The 19,270-nt window shown below is 36.8% G+C and overlaps 1 protein-coding gene, 1 long non-coding RNA gene and 1 pseudogene across 6 annotated transcripts; all 3 read left to right on the top strand.

Moving 5' to 3' along the window:
* Positions 1 to 631: 631 nt before the first annotated feature.
* Positions 632 to 4,298, top strand: LOC113115673 (crystallin J1C-like; annotated as a pseudogene).
* A 1,905-nt stretch (positions 4,299 to 6,203) lies between these two features.
* Positions 6,204 to 10,488, top strand: LOC113115657 (uncharacterized). 4 transcript variants are annotated; one of them, XR_003293925.1, is made up of 6 exons: positions 6,204 to 6,522; positions 8,002 to 8,050; positions 8,530 to 8,674; positions 8,763 to 8,898; positions 9,188 to 9,315; positions 10,133 to 10,488. It is a non-coding gene; the product is annotated as an uncharacterized LOC113115657 (long non-coding RNA). The 4 variants fall into 4 exon arrangements; XR_003293924.1 differs by having other exon boundaries at positions 8,527 to 8,674; XR_003293926.1 differs by lacking the exon at positions 6,204 to 6,522 and adding an exon at positions 7,598 to 7,713.
* Positions 10,489 to 11,877: 1,389 nt separating this feature from the next.
* On the top strand, positions 11,878 to 18,634 carry LOC113115646 (endophilin-B1-like). Of its 2 annotated transcripts, XM_026283178.1 has the most exons (11): positions 11,878 to 12,264; positions 13,051 to 13,192; positions 13,705 to 13,833; positions 14,691 to 14,824; positions 14,910 to 15,002; positions 15,259 to 15,345; positions 16,394 to 16,417; positions 16,728 to 16,817; positions 17,612 to 17,712; positions 17,906 to 18,128; positions 18,208 to 18,634. In XM_026283178.1, exons 1-11 carry the CDS (start codon positions 12,202 to 12,204, stop codon positions 18,313 to 18,315), a joined length of 1,194 nt encoding a protein of 397 aa, XP_026138963.1. In that variant the 5' UTR covers positions 11,878 to 12,201; the 3' UTR covers positions 18,316 to 18,634. The 2 variants fall into 2 exon arrangements, with proteins under 2 accessions (XP_026138963.1, XP_026138972.1); XM_026283187.1 differs by lacking the exons at positions 15,259 to 15,345; positions 16,394 to 16,417 and having other exon boundaries at positions 11,884 to 12,264.
* Positions 18,635 to 19,270: the final 636 nt, after the last annotated feature.

The following is a 19,270-nucleotide window of genomic DNA, read 5'->3' as shown; positions in this document are numbered from 1 at the left end:
TATTTGGAGATTTATTTGTCAATTGTAGGATTAATAGTCTACAACAACGCAATTATAATATAGATTAATAAGTTTAATGCAATGATTTAAAAATATATATATAGGTGAAAGAAGCCCTTTCAGCGTAATAGAGGACATTCCAGATGGCTTAAACATGGTTTTCCAGAGCTGATCATTCAATGAAGAAGGACCGAATAACTTACAGACAGCGCTAATGTTAAAAATTAAAATTATATATTTTTTCTTTTTCCTTTTTTTTCTTTTCGAAGTTTCAGATAATTTTATGTAAGCAAAAGCAAAAGTAATATATATATATATATATATATATATATATATATATATATATATATATATATATATATATATATATATATATATAGGTATGTGTATATGTATATATATGTATATAAATGTATATATATGTGTATGTGTATATATATGTATATATATGTATACATGTATGTATGTATGTGTGTATGTGTGTATATATGTGTGTGTGTGTGTGTGTGTGTGTGTGTGTGTGTGTGTGTGTGTGTGTGTGTGTGTGTGTGTGTGTGTAAATATAATAATAATTATTATTATTATATAAACCATACAACCAGTCGATTTGACAAATGAACAAACAACATTGCACGTGCACCGTGACGTTCTGCTGTCACGTGCTTAATTCCAACCAATCAACAGCACGGTAATCCAGTTTATAACAAGCGCTTTCACACTACTTTTAGTTACTTGTGGACTTCAGACTCTGCTTGAATATAAAATTAAAAGGTGAGAAACACTTTCGTTTAAAAAGATATTCACCATTAGTATGATGTAATGGTTAATCAGTCGTGCATGTTCCCTACAACGTATATATTCTAGGCCTGGCATATGAGCATGATATCTCTCCTACTTGGTTTGTTTATCTTGTTGTTACAGATGGCTCTCGCCCTTGCTGACAGGGCTATCGGAGCAATCATTGGATCAGCTGTTGCCGATGCTGCAGGTTTGTATTACTTGAGAATACTAGTATCAAAATATACCCCCGAAAAAATGCAGTGTAATCACATACTATTTATCATTCAATTATAGTAGCAGGTAAGATACACGGACACTGTATTGTGGTAAGGCAAGGCAAGTTTATTTATATAGCACATTTCGTACACAATGGTAATTCTAAGTGCTTTACATGAAAGAAAGTAAAATAATCATGAAGAAAAATAATAACCAGAATAAAACAAGCAATTTTAAAACTTTTAAAATTACTTATTTAAAATGAATTTAAACCAGTTAGAAAATGATTTTACATTTAAAAAAACAAACAAACAAAAAAAAACTGTGAAAATATAGTGCAATCAGTTCGAACATTGCACAGTCCCCTTCAATAAATGCACAGCTAAACAGATGAGTTTTAAGTCTAGATTTAAATGTGACTAGTGTTTTAGCACATCTGATCTCTTCTGGAAGCTGATTCCAGCTGCGGGTGGCATAGTAACTAAAGGCGGACTCCCCATGTTTTGTATGAACCCTTGGTATTTCTAACTGACTCTATCCTAATGATCTGAGTGGCCTGTTAGGTTCCTATTCAGTGAGAACATCTGCAATATTGTAGGATTACCCTATAATCAGATGTTGACAAATGCAGATTTTTAGTTGATTAATGTATGCTCCGCAGCACAACCGCTCCATTGGGTCTATGACCTGCAGAAGCTGAGCATGTTACTTTCTCAAAGTCCTGAGCCTGAGTTCCGGCCTGAGTCTGCAAACCCTTTCTACAGGAGGAACACTGGACAGCAGAGCTGCTATGGAGATCAAGCTTTCGTCCACCTGGAGTCCCTGTCTGAGTGTGGAGGTACAAAATATGAGACATGATGCATTCCAGTATGTAAGACTATGATGGTATAAATATCACAGTATTATTTGACCATGTTGTGGTTCTAGGGATTTTGATTATTCAGTTATTTGTTTGTATTTTCAAAACAGATCTGAATGTGGAAGATTTGAAGCGGCGCACCTACAAATTCTTTGGACCTGGATCTGAATATGACACACCAGTCAATGATCCTTACAGAGACAAAGGAGGTAAATTCAAACCACTGCACCAGGAAATTTTCATCTTTTGTTTACGTGTTTTTTTTTTTTTTCATTCGTTTTTACAAATATGAATGATTATATTTTTTAAATATACATACAAGCTTTTATTTTGTTAGTTGACAAAGGAATGTTTCCAACTCTCGTTTAGTAGTTTTTTTTTTGTGTGTGTGTGTGTGTAATATGTGTATTTTATTTCAGTTATATTTATATACTTTAACAGTATTACCATTTGCATGTTTGTCTTTCATTTGGACTCCTAGGCAGATGGTGAAGTTTGTATTGTTGCAAATATGACTTTTCCTGAATTATTCATGATTTATTTTAATTTTATTTATCAAGCTCCCAGGCCTCAACTACCTATCGAAGGACCCTGGAGACACGCAAGCCTTAAGAGCTTTATTAAAAATGTGGATGCAGGCAAAGCAGAGACCGGTAATGTCAGTTCTGTTGCTGAGAATGACGAAGTCAGATAATCATCCTCCTAAATATTGAGTAGCCACATTATTGTAAAAAAAAAAAAAAAAAATACTAATTAATTTGATGTTTTTCAAAGATATAATTACATTTTATGTAATTTGGAAGGAAATAATAAAGCAGTATATTATAACAAAATAAATCTTTATTGTAACACTTTTCAGGTTGTGAAACTGATAACCAAATAGATGGCGTGGCAAAGCTGGCTCCCGTTGTAGCATGCTATGCTGGAAAGCCAGAGATGTTGGAGAGGGTTGAGGAAGCCACCCGTGTCACGCAAAACAATGACATGTGTGTGGCAGTAACTCTTGCTGCTGCTAGGTTGGTAATATATAATTGAAAACACAAGATGTGAACATACAACTTGGCACAGTATGCCTCAGAAACGGGTCTATTTATTTTGGTTTCCAGCATAGAATGGGGACAGATCACATATTAGAATGTGCATGGAAATGGTGTATGAACTGAATTTTTTTTTTTTTTTCAGGTTCTTGGAGCATTTCATCCTGAATGGTCCTGATCCCAAGGCCTTGGATGCAGTGCTGGAACAGCTCAGTGACCCAAACAGGAAAAATCCTCAAGAGTTGGACAAAGCTATAATTGGTACGCAGCTTTAAATTATTAGTATTGTTGAGCTGGATTCTTGTGTATTCGTGTTTACATTTGCCAGCCTTGGTTTGAGTAAAACGAACTTTGAGAGTGTGAATGCTAAGTGAGTAAATGTATAATAATCTAAAAGAGAGCCAAACTTCAAGTTTAAATGCACACACAGTCACGGATGAAGCAGGATACTGTATCTAACTTTTGGCTAATACATCATGTTTATCAGGGGTTCATGTCAAACTTGCATACTGCATATCACAAAGGCATTTAATATCAGAAATCCAACTTATTTTTGTTTTAATTTTCTAATTTAGGACAAATTCATCAAGTAAAGGACAATTTGAGCAAGAAACCCAAAGAGCTCATTCCCACTGTGTTTCCAAATACTTGAGGTTAGCTGATAACATATTATTCCCTTACATCTATCCTATGAACACAATACAGTTAGTCGCAAGCAGCTTTCTCACGTCCTTCAGGTTTGCCTGGTGCATTCCAGGCAGCGGTGCATGGGGTTCTGACAGCCAGTGGCTATGAGCAGGCTATCCGGGACACCATGAGCTGCGGTGGATGCACCTGTAGCAGGAGCTCCTTCATCGGTGCCTGCATTGGCGCTCAGGTACTGCAATGATCAGTCTTCCTATCTTTCATCAGATGATTTATGTCATTATATACGTGACAGAATGACTATTCAGTTATTTTTGCAGTTTTGTAATGGTTTTCAATGTCTAATACAGTGGCACTTGTTTGTTTTAGGTTGGACTTGAAGGAATCCCAAGTTCCTGGAAAAGCAAGACTTTGCGATACAACTCTTTGTTGGATCTCGCAAAGAAAGTTGTTGCTCTCCAACAGCTTTAAACCTTTTAGTATGCAAAGTAAATAAGTGGATAATAACTGGATATGGATATGAAATCACCGATGTTCTTCTGAGTTTAGCCTACAGATCAATTTTCATGGCTGTTGTGATTTTGATGAGACAATTAATGAAAGTTTTAGCTTGAAATGTTATGAAGTTAAAACGTGATGCCTTTTGTTTTATTAAATCACAACTTTTCTTGTAAAAAGTAACATCACTGTGGCATTAAACTTATGTTCAATGAAACGCACTTTGTATTCGTTAATCACTATTAAAAGGTCAAATACTCAAATAAGAGACCACCTGTTTTGTCTGATAGCACAATCTAGTGGACATTATGAAAACCTCAGCAGTTTATTGTTTTAATTTAACGCTCAAAATTAAAATATTCAACAATTTCTTGAAATATTGTACATTTTTTCATTTTGCAAACACAAATAGAAAAGGCTATACCAAATTGTTCTTGGAGCTTTTTTTATTTTTAAAGGACTTAACAGATTTAAAAAAAAAACTTATCAGAATTCGATTTTGAGTTACTTTGTGTGTGTATGTGTGTATATATATATATATATACACACACACAGGTGCTTCTCAATGAATTAGAATGTCGTGAAAAAGTTCATTTATTTCAGTAATTCCACTCAAATTGTGAAACTCATGTATTAAATAAATTCAATGCACACAGACTGAAGTAGTTTAAGTCTTTGGTTCTTGAAGTTGAGATGATTTTGGCTCGCATTTTAACCAAAACCCAGCAATTCACTATATCAACAAATTAGAATCCTTCATAAGGCCAATAATAAAAAAAAAAACATGTTTAGTGAATTTTTGGCCTTCTGGAAAGTATGTTCATTTACTGTACATGTAATCAATACTTGGTAGGGGCTCCTTTTGCCTTAATTACTGCCTCAATTTGGTGCGGCACTGCTGAGGTGGTATGGAAGCCCAGGTTTCTTTGACAGTGGCCTTCAGCTCATCTGCATTTTTTGGTCTCTTGTTTCTCATTTTCCTCTTGACAAGACACCATAGATTCTGGGGTTTAGGTCTGGTGAGTTTACTGGCCAGTCAAGCACACCAACACCATGGTCATTTAACTAACTTTTGGTGCTTTTGGCAGTGTGGGCAGGTGCCAAATCCTGCCGGAAAATGAAATCAGCATCTACAAATGCCGGTCAGCAGAAGAAAGCATCAAATGGTCCAACATTTTTGGATGCAGTGACTTTGGTTTCCAAAAAACACAGTGGACCAACACCAGCAGATGACATTGCACTTCCCCTAGACTCTAGGACTTTGGTTTCCAAATGAAATCCAAAACTTGCTCTCATCTGAAAAGAAGACTTTAGACCACTGGGCAACAGTACAGTTCTTCTCCTTAGCCCAGGTAAGACGCCCCAGAAATGACTTAACAAGAGGAATACGACAACCGTATGCAAATTCCTTGACACGTCTGTGTGTAGTGACTCTTGATGCCTTGACCCCAGCCTCAGTCCATTCCTTGTAAGATTCATTTAAATTCTTGAATCACTTTCACTTGACAAATTCTCATAAGGCTGCAGTTCTCTCGTTTGGTTGTGCATCTTTTTTCTCCACACTTTTTTCTTCCACTCAAATTTCTGTTAAATGCTTGGATACAGCACTCTGTGAACAGCCAGCTTCCTTGGCAAGGAATGTTTCTGGCTCCTTGTCAAGGATTGTCTTCTGCACAACTGTCAGATCAGCAGTCTTCGCCATGATTGTGTAACCTGGTGAACCAAACTGAGAGACCATTTTGAAGCCTCAGGAAACCTTTGCAGGTGTTTTGAGTGGATTAGTTGATTGGCATGTCACCATATTCAAATTTGTTGAGTGAATTGGTGAGTTTGTGTTAATGTGAGCCAAATCATCACAATTAAAAGAATCAAAGACTTAGACTACTTCATTCTGTGTGCACTGAATTTATACTGAGTTTTACAATTTGATCTGAATAACTGAAACTTACTTTTTCACGACATTCTAATTAATTGAGAAGCACCTGTATATAATCTTTTTATTTAAACTTGTATTATATGTGTGTGTGTGTGTGTGTGTATATTATTATCATTATTATTATTATTATTCCAGCTATAAACGATCCGTCATCTGCAGGGTGAATAGCCGGGACAACTTCTTATATTTACCGACGTGACGTAATGACGCAGCAGCATGCTCGAAATTCCCCCGAAAAGCTACCCACACACTAAAAAATCCTGGGTTATTTTTTCTACCCAAGTGCTGGGTTGAGCCATTTGGGTAAATTTTTTGGGTTATTTTCTCAGTCTTGGGTAGTTTTTGGGTAGTTCTATGTAACCCAACCGCTGGGTTATTTTCTGGGTCGTTTTCACTGAGAGCTGAATCAATGCACCCCCTCCCCCACTCGGACGCAATAACCCAGCTCATTGGGTCAAATCAACTCCGCGCAGGATCAGCGCAGCGCGGGCTGACTGAATTCGAGGTGGAGGTGGATGCCACACACACGCTGTAATATTCGGAGAAATAAGGTTCGTATCAATATATTTATACATTTGACATGTATTTTTAAACATATTTACACACATAACATAATAATGAGCGAACGAGCGATAAAAAGGCAAAGAAATGTGCGACAACAGTCACGTTTACATGACATTAAATGCACCAAAAGATTCGCTCGTTTTGGTTTGCTGGTAATGCCTGTGTAACGAAGGCCAGCGAGTAGTGCTGTGCAGGTAAACCTCACTCCCCGATCTCAAGAGACGCACTAGCGACAGACGCTAGTGGCTGTAGCCATTTAGCCTCCTTGTTAGTGCGTCCGCCTCCCATGCCGGAAGACCCGGGTTCGAGCCCCGCTCGGAGCGAGTGCGAGGAGCGTCAGAGAGGACCCGGGTGAGAGGGGTTACATTGGTGCCGTGACCCGGATGGGAGTGAGGTTTAGGGGGGTGAGTGTAACGGAGGCCAGCGAGTAGTGCTGTGCAGGTAAACCTCACTCCCCGATCTCAAGAGACGCACTAGCGACAGACGCTAGTGGCTGTAGCCATTTAGCCTCCTTGTTAGTGCGTCCGCCTCCCATGCCGGAAGACCCGGGTTCGAGCCCCGCTCGGAGCGAGTGTGAGGAGCGTCAGAGAGGACCCGGGTGAGAGGGGTTACATTGGTGCCGTGACCCGGATGGGAGTGAGGTTTAGGGGGGTGAGTGTAACGGAGGCCAGCGAGTAGTGCTGTGCAGGTAAACCTCACTCCCCGATCTCAAGAGACGCACTAGCGACAGACGCTAGTGGCTGTAGCCATTTAGCCTCCTTGTTAGTGCGTCCGCCTCCCATGCCGGAAGACCCGGGTTCGAGCCCCGCTCGGAGCGAGTGCGAGGAGCGTCAGAGAGGACCCGGGTGAGAGGGGTTACACCTGCTGGATAGTAAATACGTTTTCTTCAGTTTTTATGTGTTAAACGACCCTTTTGTCAAAGTCTTACGTTTCTTCTTAACTGTTAAATGACATAATTTACTTCAAAGTCCATTAAGTCAATTAATTTCAATGCCACGAGATCAATGTGATGTAAACGTGCATTCCTTGACTTGCCCATCCCCCATCTTACTGCATGCAGTGCTAAGCCAAAACAACCCAATTTTTGGGTCATCTGTCGCGGGCATATTTTGGATCGTTACAGGAGAAAATATTTTAAAAACAAACTGACTTCAGCCTTTTTTTCTGGTGAAATAAAGGTTTGTATTGGTCTTTTTATCATTGAATCGTTACAGATTGGCAAAAATGTCCCATTCTGATTTTAAATTATCACTTAACGTTATATGATAGATCATAAAGCATCCTGCATTTGCGAGCACCAGAGATAACGTTACCTATTTTTTTTGTGTCTGATGCGTTTCGGGTTTTTTTTTTCACAATAAAAATACATTTCTAATCATTTATTCATTTAATAAATGTATTATTATTTGAAATCCAGGTAAGTGTCAATTAATCTTGGACTAAAATATATTGTTTTTTCCCCTCAGACCTGCTCTTGACTGTCCGTGGTGGCAAATCCACAGCCTTTAGCTGGAGGTGACATTTTAACTCATCTAATTTGAATGATTGCCATACATTGATCATAATATAATGACCATAAACCATAAAAAAACAGCTGTTACTATTATTAAAAAGATCCGTCAACGTTATTGTGGTTATACCCGTTTAGTTAAAGGGTTAACGTTACTTCACCCAATAATCAAAATTATGTCATTAATAAGTCACCCTCATGTTGTTCCAAACCCGTGAGACCGTGAAACTGTCTTCCGAAGATGAACGGAGGTCTTACTGGTTTGGAACGACTTGTGAGCAAATTATGAGCAAAGTGAAATGTTAAGCAGTATAATTCAGGAATCAGTTTGCATGGAGTTTAGAAACATCCAGGATTTACTAGTTAAAGTGTTGAAAAGCTCTGAAGAGTATTTCTGTTTTTATGGAAACTAATCCTTTTTCATGTAAAAAATGTTCATAAGCCTCTATTTGATTAACAGCATTGCTATTTCTTTGTCCAGTAGAATCAACCGTATCTGAAGAGAGAGCTGAGGAAATTAAACAATGGCTGAGAAACAACACACAGCCCATCAGCCAGGTGGAACAGTACATCTGAAAAATATGTTTGAGGTCCTCCATGAGTTTCCTCGGCTAACTACCTCAGGCATGGTATGTTAACATAATGTCTTTGTCATATGGTAACATGAGTTATATTAAGTCTTTTTTGAGAAGTTTTTTTTGTTATTTTTGCTTTTAGATTGCACAGGACTTTCACATTTTACATTAAGATGAAGCCCCAAAACTGTTTGAAAAATGGCTGGTATACTGACAGGATCTTGCTTTTTGTGAGCGAGAAGCAAAGCTTTCATGTACAGCTGAAGAAATGACAGAAGGTTAAAATGTTTCTACAATATTTTGATATTATGGGCCAGATTTACTAATAGCTTGCACCATAGTACTGTCAGGATTACTAAAGAAATGCAGTGATGAAAAAAATCTGTTTTTTTTTATTTGCATATTGTCAGTGGATCAACAGCACAACTTTACACTTCAGTCTACACTTTTATGGGGTTTTGGACTCACGCTAATTTGACCTGTTTAGTAAATCTGGCCTTATATTCTCAATGACAACTCGCTACTGTTTTTACTAGTGTTGATGAATGTAATATTATTTTCCTACAGATGCAAAGGGAAATCTTGCACTAAAGCTATTACCTGTTTTGCTTCTACCTCCACCCTACAAATTTGGCAGAAAAACAGTCCGACCCAGCATTGATGAAAGCAAAAAAGCTTTCATTGACATTCAGCCTGTAAGTACGACTTTACAGAAATTTACTTCAATCATTTAATGACTTCACCAGGTTGAATACACTACCATTCAAAAGTTTGGGATCGGTATGATTTTTTAAATGTTTTTAAATTAAGTCTCTTCTGCTTACAAAGGCATTTATTTGATCCAAATACAGCAAAAATAGTAATGTTGTGAAATATTGTTACAATAAATTAATATTTGCTATTTGAATATATTAAGAACATTTTTTTTTGTGATCAAAGCTGAATGTCCAACATCGTTATTCCAGTCTTATATATAGTAACATGTTGACAAGATATGCTCCATAAGAACTTTGTAATTTAATTTATAATGTATCTTGGATAAATAAGTCTGAGCTCACAATTTTTTTTTCTGTAGATAATTTTCATTACTAAAACATCTTACTGGCAAATTTCTAGTGTCCTAGCTATAATTAATTTTACTAGACAGATAAAAAAAAAGTCTTTTTTTTTTCAGTTTCACACTCTAGCAAGTTAAGGTCTTTTGCTTTTGTAGGGCAGAATATTAAATGTAGAAATTAAAGTAAAATTAAAGTATTTCAAGTGTTACCAAAACTCTTTTGACTTGCTTAGCATCCCTGTCAGTGGCTCTGTCAAAGTGGGCCAGATCAAGCTGTAATAATTTTCAGGTATTTTGCCTCATCCAAAGCTCTGCCTATACAAGACCTATTGTTTCTAAAGACTGCTTGATTGAATAAACAGTTTCGAATGAATCCCCAACCCACCACCCATACCCACACCCCTGACACTCCCATTCTGTTTCACCTTTATTAATTTGCATTATCTGTCCTTTAGGTTGGAACAAATATGGTGGAGTACCTCCAGCAGGCTGAAGCATCAAGACCTTACCCATATGTCCTGTAACTTGAAAATGGACACATTGCGTCGCGGGCATTTGTCATCCTCGCAGGAGAAGCTTTGGAACAAAGAACTATTGTTTAAGGGGAAGTCATGGCCTAATGGTTAGAGAGTTGGACTCGCAATTTAAGGGTTGTGTGTTCGAGTCTCGGGCCGACAGGAATTGTAGGTGAGAGGAGTGAATGTATAGTGCTCTCTTCCACCCTCAATACCACGACTTAGGTGCCCTTGAGCAAGGCATCGAACCCCCAACTGCTCCCCGGGCGCCGCAGCATAAATGGCAGAGCGTGAATTCTGAGTATGGGTCACCATACTTGGCTGAATGTCATATCACTTTCACTTCACTTCATTGGGACAGTAAATGTATGTTTCAAATCGTTTTATGTTTTTGATGTAAACTAACCGAAACATTGTTTCTATATTAGGGAGTTTATTCATAATATTTTTGAGTTGGAGGGAAGTGAATCCCCAACAGTGAATTTTTTGCACTGGGCACTACATTCTTGCAAGTAGATTATAAGAGGTTCTTTGAACAAACAGTGGTTCAAGAACAAGAGGTAGTATTTTAGTTTAAGTTTTATTTGCACATGAGATTTTTGTTCTGTTTTTTTTTGTATAAACAACTGTTTTATTGCTTGAGGAAGAGTATTACTTTATGCGTACTGATTATCAATTACATTTTTATGTAGAAATCTTTTACTGCCAATACGTTGTATTTCATAGATTTATTTTTGTGTTCATTTTGTAGACTTAAAACAACAGGTCCATAATGTAGACTTAAAACAAATGTGCTTTGTAACAAACAGTTCTTGAGGTAAAGTATTTTAGTTTTAATTTCATGTGCATATGGATTATTTAAAAATAAGTATTTATTTGTATATTTAAAAAAAACCTTGAGGTTTTTTGGAGTTCATGAATTTCATGAGCATATGGATTAAAAATAATATGAATTATTTTTTAAATGCATTACTAAACCTTGTGGTTCTTTGGAGTTTATGAATTCAAATGTTTTTTTCTAAACATTTACAGTTTAGAAAAGTTACAGAGGCAAACCATAAAAATGAAAGAAATTGTTTTAAATACTGTTTATAAATGGAATTTTATTTTTTTTAGTTTTGTATGATCTCTTGAATTTTTGGTTGAGGTAAAGTGTAATTACAAAGTGTAATATGCTGAAAGAAAAATAAAGATAATACAATGTTGTCCTGTTTGTTTATTATGTGGTATATTTAATGTTAAAAGGAATAAAAATTCCTTTGAAAATATAACCCATTTATGAAATCAAATTAACCCATTATTTTTGTAAAAATAACCAATTTTTGGGTAGAAAAAACAACCCATTTGCTGGGTTAAAATTAATAACCCAACTTCTTGGGTTAGTTTAACCCCATATGGGTTCTGTCCTATATTTACCCAGCAGTTGTGTTAAAAACAACCCAATTTGGGTTGTTTTTAACCCAGTGTTTTTTAGAGTGCATACTACTCAAATTAGAAAACGTTATTATAAAATAACCGCCTTGAATCAGGATAAAGTAAGGCGATAGTTTTTAACACTGGCTGGTTATGTTCTTGCTCAAATATCGACTTTTTAACCAAAAAAAGTTACGGACTGCAGCTTTAAATGTAATGGCCAAACTGCTGTCTAAGCAGGCAGCATACTGGGGTTTGAGACACATCCGTTGGCTATCCAGGATTAGTCCTTCCTCTTCACACTCCCTCACTCACTCCTAACAGCTGCTGCTTTGAGTTAGCAGCTACACTACTGACAGATACGCCACAATACATGCCCCAGACAGCCTTTACACAGCTTTACGCGTTTATTTTTCAGAAGTTGTCTTTTTAGTCGCTTTTTTTACATGGACATCGCACTTATTACGACAAAGCGAGTTAATTTCATTTGTGTTTTTGCCGGGCGGATAGAGGCTATAGCAGGCTAATCTGTTTTTGCTAACAGGCTTCAGTTCATGTTGAAGGTTTAAAACATCAGTATATTCATAAACACGAACATGGAGTTCAACGTTAGAAGACTAGCAGCGGACGCGGGAACTTTCCTCAGTCGAGCTGTTCAGGTAACGTAATGTCTTGAAATTATTTCAAAGGTGTTAAGTATAGTTTGCGTTTGTTTTTAACTAGGTTTTATTTTCTTTACTTAACGGGACAGTTCAGACGAATTGAATGCTATGTCCGTAAAATAAAAGTGAATGGTGACCAATACTTTAATTCGGTCTAAAAGTCATACTCGTTCACAATTTTTCGTTTATAACTTAAGAGGGTCATCTTAAGACAGCATTTTCATTTTTAAAATGTAGTTCGCTATAAGAAGTAATAAATAATGTTAAGTTTTTTGTAGCAATGAAAGTTTGTCCAATGTCCATCCAAATTGTATTTTTTTAAATCTCATCTTTTCAGAATTTACGTAAGGATAGCTTTTACGTTACTTTGTTGTTGTTGTTGTTTTGGTTACCATTATCGTTTATATTTATACATTTAATATTTTATTTATTTGTTTTACTTATTGTTTACTCTTTTTATTTGTTTAGATTGCTTTATTTTATTCTGCTGTTTTGGTTTTATTATTAATTGCTTTGAGAAACGTTTAAAGGTCCTTTACAAAATAAAATCAAAATATATTATTGTCACTACTATAAATGTAAACTGTGGGGGGAAAAGTCAAATGTTGCCCAGAAATGCAGTCTAGGACAGCAGCTCACTAGGTTCTGGTTTTAACTAAGACCACAGCTGTATGTGTGGACATGAATGGGACAACTGTAAAATGTCAAATGTTATTAAACTTTAATATATAAACTGCCATGCTGAAATATCATCAGTCAACAATCTGTTTGCAATCCATGTAGTTCACAGAGGAGAAGTTTGGGCAGGCAGAGAAGACTGAGCTGGACGCCCATCTAGAGACCCTTTTGAGTCGGGTGGAATCCACCAAGCACTGGACGGAGAAGATCATGAAACAGACAGAAGTTTTGCTGCAGCCGAACCCTAGTAAGAAGAAATGCACGATTAAACAAGCCTGTAGATCAGCAATACTGCAAGTCACCCTAAAAATACATGCTCATTGGTATTACCAGCACAGAGGAAGTGAAATCTTCTCGCTATTGTAGTGAACCTAATTGAAAGAGAAGAATGTTCAGTTTCTCAAATGTTCCTTGGAATGGGATTAAGACACAGCCCTAATGAGGAGTATATTTAGCTGTTTAGCCAGGAAAACAGTGTGGGTTCTCTCTTACATGTATGATCGTAGATTGTCTTACAGTAAGAAATAAACATATCTCTATCTTGGTTACCACCCTCTGCTTTATTTTTGTATATAAGCATAACGGTGAAGGCTCAAGGTTTTCTTTGACAGTCACACCGATCCACAATAACCGTCTGTAAGATTTGTTTTAATATGCAGCAGTAATGTGTGCCTACGGTTAAAGAGCCTTGCTTAAGAGGATGCATGTGGTCTCATCTGACTCTCGCTGGTCTTAATTGAATTTGTCTGATGTTTGTAGATGTCCGGATGGAGGAGTTCTTATACGAGATGCTGGACAAAAAAGTCCCAATGCGTGCCAACAACCACGAGTTACTGGGGGAGTGCATGATCGACTCCGGACACGAGTTTGGACCTGGAACAGCATACGGTAAGTTCATTACATAATCTGGTCCCTCTCACGCTGGACTCTGACAGTGTCAGCTAGTATTTGGAGCTAGGAACATACAGAAATTATTGTGACGTCACAAAAAGCATCCATGCTTCTTCAGACAAGCATCCTTTTGTGACGATTATGAGCAGCACTACAGTTCTGTTCTGCTGTATGTAATAATGTTTGTTAATGTGATACCTTTTGTTTATAGTAAAGAAATATATTTTGAAATGACACCAAGCATATGCTTACACATACAACTTGAGTTTGGATAAACACTGGCGTTAGCAAATACATGTTTACATGTCTACATGTATTTGTTTGTTTGCTTGCTTGTTTGTTTTTGTTAACCTATAAGCTTTATTATGACCTTTAAATTTGTAAAAATGTTTATGAAAGGTTTCTTGGGGGATTCATTTATTCGATCGAAATGCAAAGGAAAACATTAATATCGTGCAATATTATTAGTTAAAAAAAATTTTTATGAATATATTTTAAAGTGTAATTTATTCCTGTGGTGGCAAAGCTAAATTTTCAGTAGTCATTACTCAAGTCAGATTTTTTTGGTGCTTAAGAAATATTTCTTATCAATGTTGAGAACTGCTTAATATTTTTTGTGAAAACCATGATACATTTTCTGATTAAGAAGACATATGGAAAGAGCCGCATTTATTTCAAATAGAAATCTTTTTTTACATGTTAAATGTATTTTATATAAGCTAGTGTAATGTATATAGTTTTGTTATTAAACTCTTTGTAAGCTCCATAGTCTGTCAATGTAATTTCAAGCTGATAAATGTTCCCAGTGTGTGTGGGTTGAGATGAATGTCCTCTCGTCCTCTGATGTGCTGCAGGTAGTGCTCTCATTAAATGTGGGGAGACTGAGAAGATGTTAGGCAGCGCAGAAAAAGAGTTCATTCAGAGCTCCGCCATTAATTTCCTCACTCCCTTTAGGAACTTCATTGAGGGAGATTTTAAAACCATATTGGTGAGCATCAGCATACCACGGAAACACACTCTTTTTGTTATATTTTATATATTTAAAACGGTTTCATTTCCCTCTTTCTTCACAGAAAGAACGCAAACTGCTGCAGAATAAGCGTCTAGATCTGGATGCAGCCAAAAACAGACTGAAGAAGGCCAGAGTGGCTGATGCTCGCTCTGCAGTTAGTATCTCTCACACACACACACACACAGACACACAGATTAACCATACATTCAGTTTTAGAGCTTGTTCAGATGAGATGTGAACTTAGGGAAGAGAAGCCTGACGTGTGAAAGCTGTCTTTCATCCTTCCCCAAGCTAGCCGCTGGCTGTCTAATGCTCATGTAACTTTGTCTTTGGATCTCTAACCTCTCTTATTTTCCCCAGTTCTCTCTCATTATGTCTCTCTCTGTCTGCTTGCCTGCCTCCGTCTGAAGGAGCTGAACTCAAGCCCTCCGCTGGGAGAGGAGTATGTGGCTCACTTTTCTTACATGCTCAGCTTCTTGCATGTCAGGTGGTTAAAGGTTTGTCTGCTGTCGTCATAAAACATCAGCCCTCTTTTGCCCTTCACAAATCTTAGGAGAGATGTCAACAATTGTTCTGTGAGTGGAACCTTTTATTTTCAAACCAGCTGAACAGAAGTAGAGGTGTTAATTCTGCATGTGTTTTTGTGCTCGTTGATAACCTCAGATTTGGTAAATGTGCATCTTAGTTTGAGAGACATGCTTGGCATGCTATTTATTTAACTTTGAGGGCAACAGAATGCAGTGACTGTGTTTGGTGTCTGGCTATTGATAATGTATGAATATCTGTGCCCGTGTGGTCTCAACTAACAGGAGGATTTGTATTAAAGATTATTTATATCATCTAATATTAGATTTATTATTGTATTTTATTATGATGTTCAATTCTCCCTATTTTACATTTAGTTTATTACCTTTGACATCATCCAGCCTTCACTTATATAATTTTATAACACTGTTGAAGTCATTTTTAGCAAAAAAAAAAATAATTATATGTATATATTCATTATTATACTGTTCTTTATAATGTTATGCCTAAATTCACTTGTAGCATTTAAAAAGTTTGATTTTAGTGTTTTGTTCTTTTTTAAAACAAAGTATAGATTTTAGATTAATTATTTTTTTATATTATTATCCTTATTTTATAATGCCATAAATATTTCATATTGATGAAGTATATCAATGTGCATTAGAATACATTTCACAATGGTGCAATATTCATTAGTTTAGTAAGCGTTGGTGATTCGGGTGTTTTGAATGTGCTTGGCTCATGTTTCAGTGTGGAATGTGCTCACTCCTGTTGTGACGGTGGATGATTCAAGTCTTCTTCACATTACTCCTTGTAGACGGTGAACCGCTCTCTGTTTTGGTTTCCTCCCAATGAATGTGTCTGTGCATGAATCTGAATGGTGACGCCATTCACCTTGCATAACGGCTCTAGACGTTATGAAAGCTGTTGTTGATTGTGAACAGTGATTGGTTTGTGTGGTTTAAGTTGAAGTTTGTGCTTGACCTGACCAGTTTGTTACTGTTTCTGAATGCTGGCCAGCTGGGGGCTGAGGAGGTGCAGCAGGTGAGTGTGCTTGAGTCGTTCACTCAAAAACACATCTCTTATCAGGAAAACACCTGCCATGCTGTCTGATATGAACTCGCTCTGCCACGTGAAAGAGGAGCTGCTCTTACATACAACTTCAACACATTCTTGTGTCCAGCAGAGGGAGCTACTAAGTTGTTTATATCCCCGCCTGCCTGTGTATCACATTAACTTTGCACAGACACCAGCTGTGCAATATGTCCATGATTGTGAGCCTGTTGATGGGGATATATATATATGCATGTCAACCACTGTGACTTTTGTATGTCTATGTTTGTGTTTCCCTTAGGCAGAGACTGAACTGAGGATAGCACAGAGTGAGTTCGACCGGCAGGCCGAGATCACCAGACTTCTGCTGGAGGGTATCAGCAGCACTCATGTATGCTCACACATCCTTTGTGTCCATCAGCGTTTCCTCCTGCAGCACCGCAGCAAAACAAATCATGCTTTACACCAATTATTTCAACATTTACTTCCTCATGTTGTTCCAAACCTGTTGGACCTTTTTTTGATCACCAAGACGGTTTGTTACCAACATTCTTTAAAATATCTTCTTTTGTGTTCAGCAGTAAAAAAAAGAAAGTCATACAGGTTTAGAACGAAATGAGGGTGAGATAATGATGTCAAAACTATTCCTTTAAGCTTTTACAGTTTAAGGTGGGTGTTGCAAAAATAGCATCAGAAACTCATCAACAAGCAAATAGCATGACTAGTATAAACTAATGACTTTTATGAGCCAGTTCTTTTAATGAATCACTCATTTAATGATTTAATCAAAAGACTAATGAATGATTCTTATGGGCCTGTTCTTTTAATAAATTGGTCATTTAATAAGTCAAAAGGGTAAATCTTTGAATGGTTCTTATGAGCCTGTTCTTTTAATAAATCATTCAAAAGGCTTATTTTTTTAATCACTCTTGACTTCTAATGGCCTGTCATTTAATGAATCAATCAAAAGTCTTATTCTTTAAATCAGCCGTAATCAATAATTCTTAAGGGCCTGTTACAGTAAATGAATTACTCTGTATTTGTCAGACTGATTTTAAATAGAAACATTTTAAAGCCCTTTAAATAAGTTAGGATTACTGACTAATTACAGAGTCTGGGAAACATTGGTGTATATGTTAATGTATGTGATGTGCGCTGATGGCTGTGCTCTCCTCTTTTGTTCAGGCTCATCACTTGCGCTGTCTGAATGATTTTGTGGACGCTCAAGCTGCATATTACGCCCAGTGTTACCAGTACATGGTGAATCTGCAGAAACAGCTGGGAAGGTTGGCTCACTTTTATATCTCTGTGCATTTGTGTGTAACATTTATGCGTTTTTACACCAAATCCTCTGTTTTATACTAAATGCATCGATAATGGAATCATCTGTCTTTCTCAAACAGTCAAAATGCAATGTAAGCAATGTTTTTATTTATTGATAAATGTATATACATATGTACATTTCTATATTTCCTTCAGCTTTCCATCCACATTCTCTAATAACAATCAGCCATCTGGCAGCTCCTCCGCCAGCATCTCAGTTCCCACGGCGCAGCCGGCCGCCTCGCTCCCCGCCCCGCCGCCCAGCCAGGCCTCACCCGCACTCAACGAGCTTCGCAGCACCTCAGGCACCCGCAAGGCTCGTGTGCTCTATGACTATGATGCTGCCAGCAGCAGTGAGCTCTCTCTACTCGCTGATGAGGTGGGCCTTCATCACATAATTTCAGATCGTCATTAAATGAATCATCTTGTGTCTTAATGGTCAAATATCTCACTGTCAGGTGATCACCGTGAACAGTGTGCCGGGGATGGACACTGATTGGCTGATGGGGCAAAGGGGGAATCAGAAAGGCAAAGTGCCAATTACCTACTTGGAGCTGCTCAATTAAGGTCAGCGAGAAGTGCAAAAAAAAAAATAAAAATCACATTATAGATGTGATTTGATGAGAGTAACACTCCAAATGTGATCAGAGAAAGATATGTTTAATGTAGCGCAAAGTAATATAAAAGTCTTTTACACTGCCATGTCCTGTTGTGTGAACGTCATCTCTGCCATTTGAGGGGTGTCATAGTAGCCTTACTGTAACGAAAAGCAGTCCAAAAGTGCCAACTATTCAGATTTATGTGCCAACTGAAATTTTTACTGCTAAACCAATTGATTTTGCTATAATGTGCTATGATGCTCTAATAAATATCATATAAACCTGACCAGTGCAGTTTGAGATCTTTCATTTTTCTTAAAAAAAAAATAGCACTTTTTCTGATTGTCTTGTTTCAAGATCACAGACCAAGCTGCACACACTGGATGCTAATTTTGAAAAACACCATCTTAACAGTGAACTAATACACTGGCATGAATCTTGACCATTGGGTGGCAGTATTTTCTAGTTTCAAAGATTAAAATGTAAACTGCAGATAAAATCTATTCAGGGAAAAAAAAGTAAATGTTCGCTGCAACTAACTGAAATAGTGCTTTAGTAAAACGTTACGTGGACACACACACACTCACACACACAAATATATATATATAAAAGGATAGTTCACCCAAAAATGAAAATGGTGTCATTTATTCGCTTCAAGTTATATGATTTTCTTTCAGCTGTTGAACACAAGTTTTTTTTACTAAAAAGGATGACACTGTTTAAATTTTTGGGTAAACTATCCCTTTAAATATAAAACTGAAAGTATAAAATAAAACATTATTCAAAATATAAGAAGAATATACTATAATATTATATATATATATATATATATATATATATAATATATATATATATATATATATATATATATATATATATATATATATATATATATATATATAATGCTAAAATAGCACTGGTT

This window comes from Carassius auratus, chromosome 2 (assembly GCF_003368295.1).
Source record: "Carassius auratus strain Wakin chromosome 2, ASM336829v1, whole genome shotgun sequence".
Taxonomy (NCBI): domain Eukaryota; kingdom Metazoa; phylum Chordata; class Actinopteri; order Cypriniformes; family Cyprinidae; genus Carassius; species Carassius auratus.
This window is presented reverse-complemented; position numbering and strand designations above follow the sequence as displayed.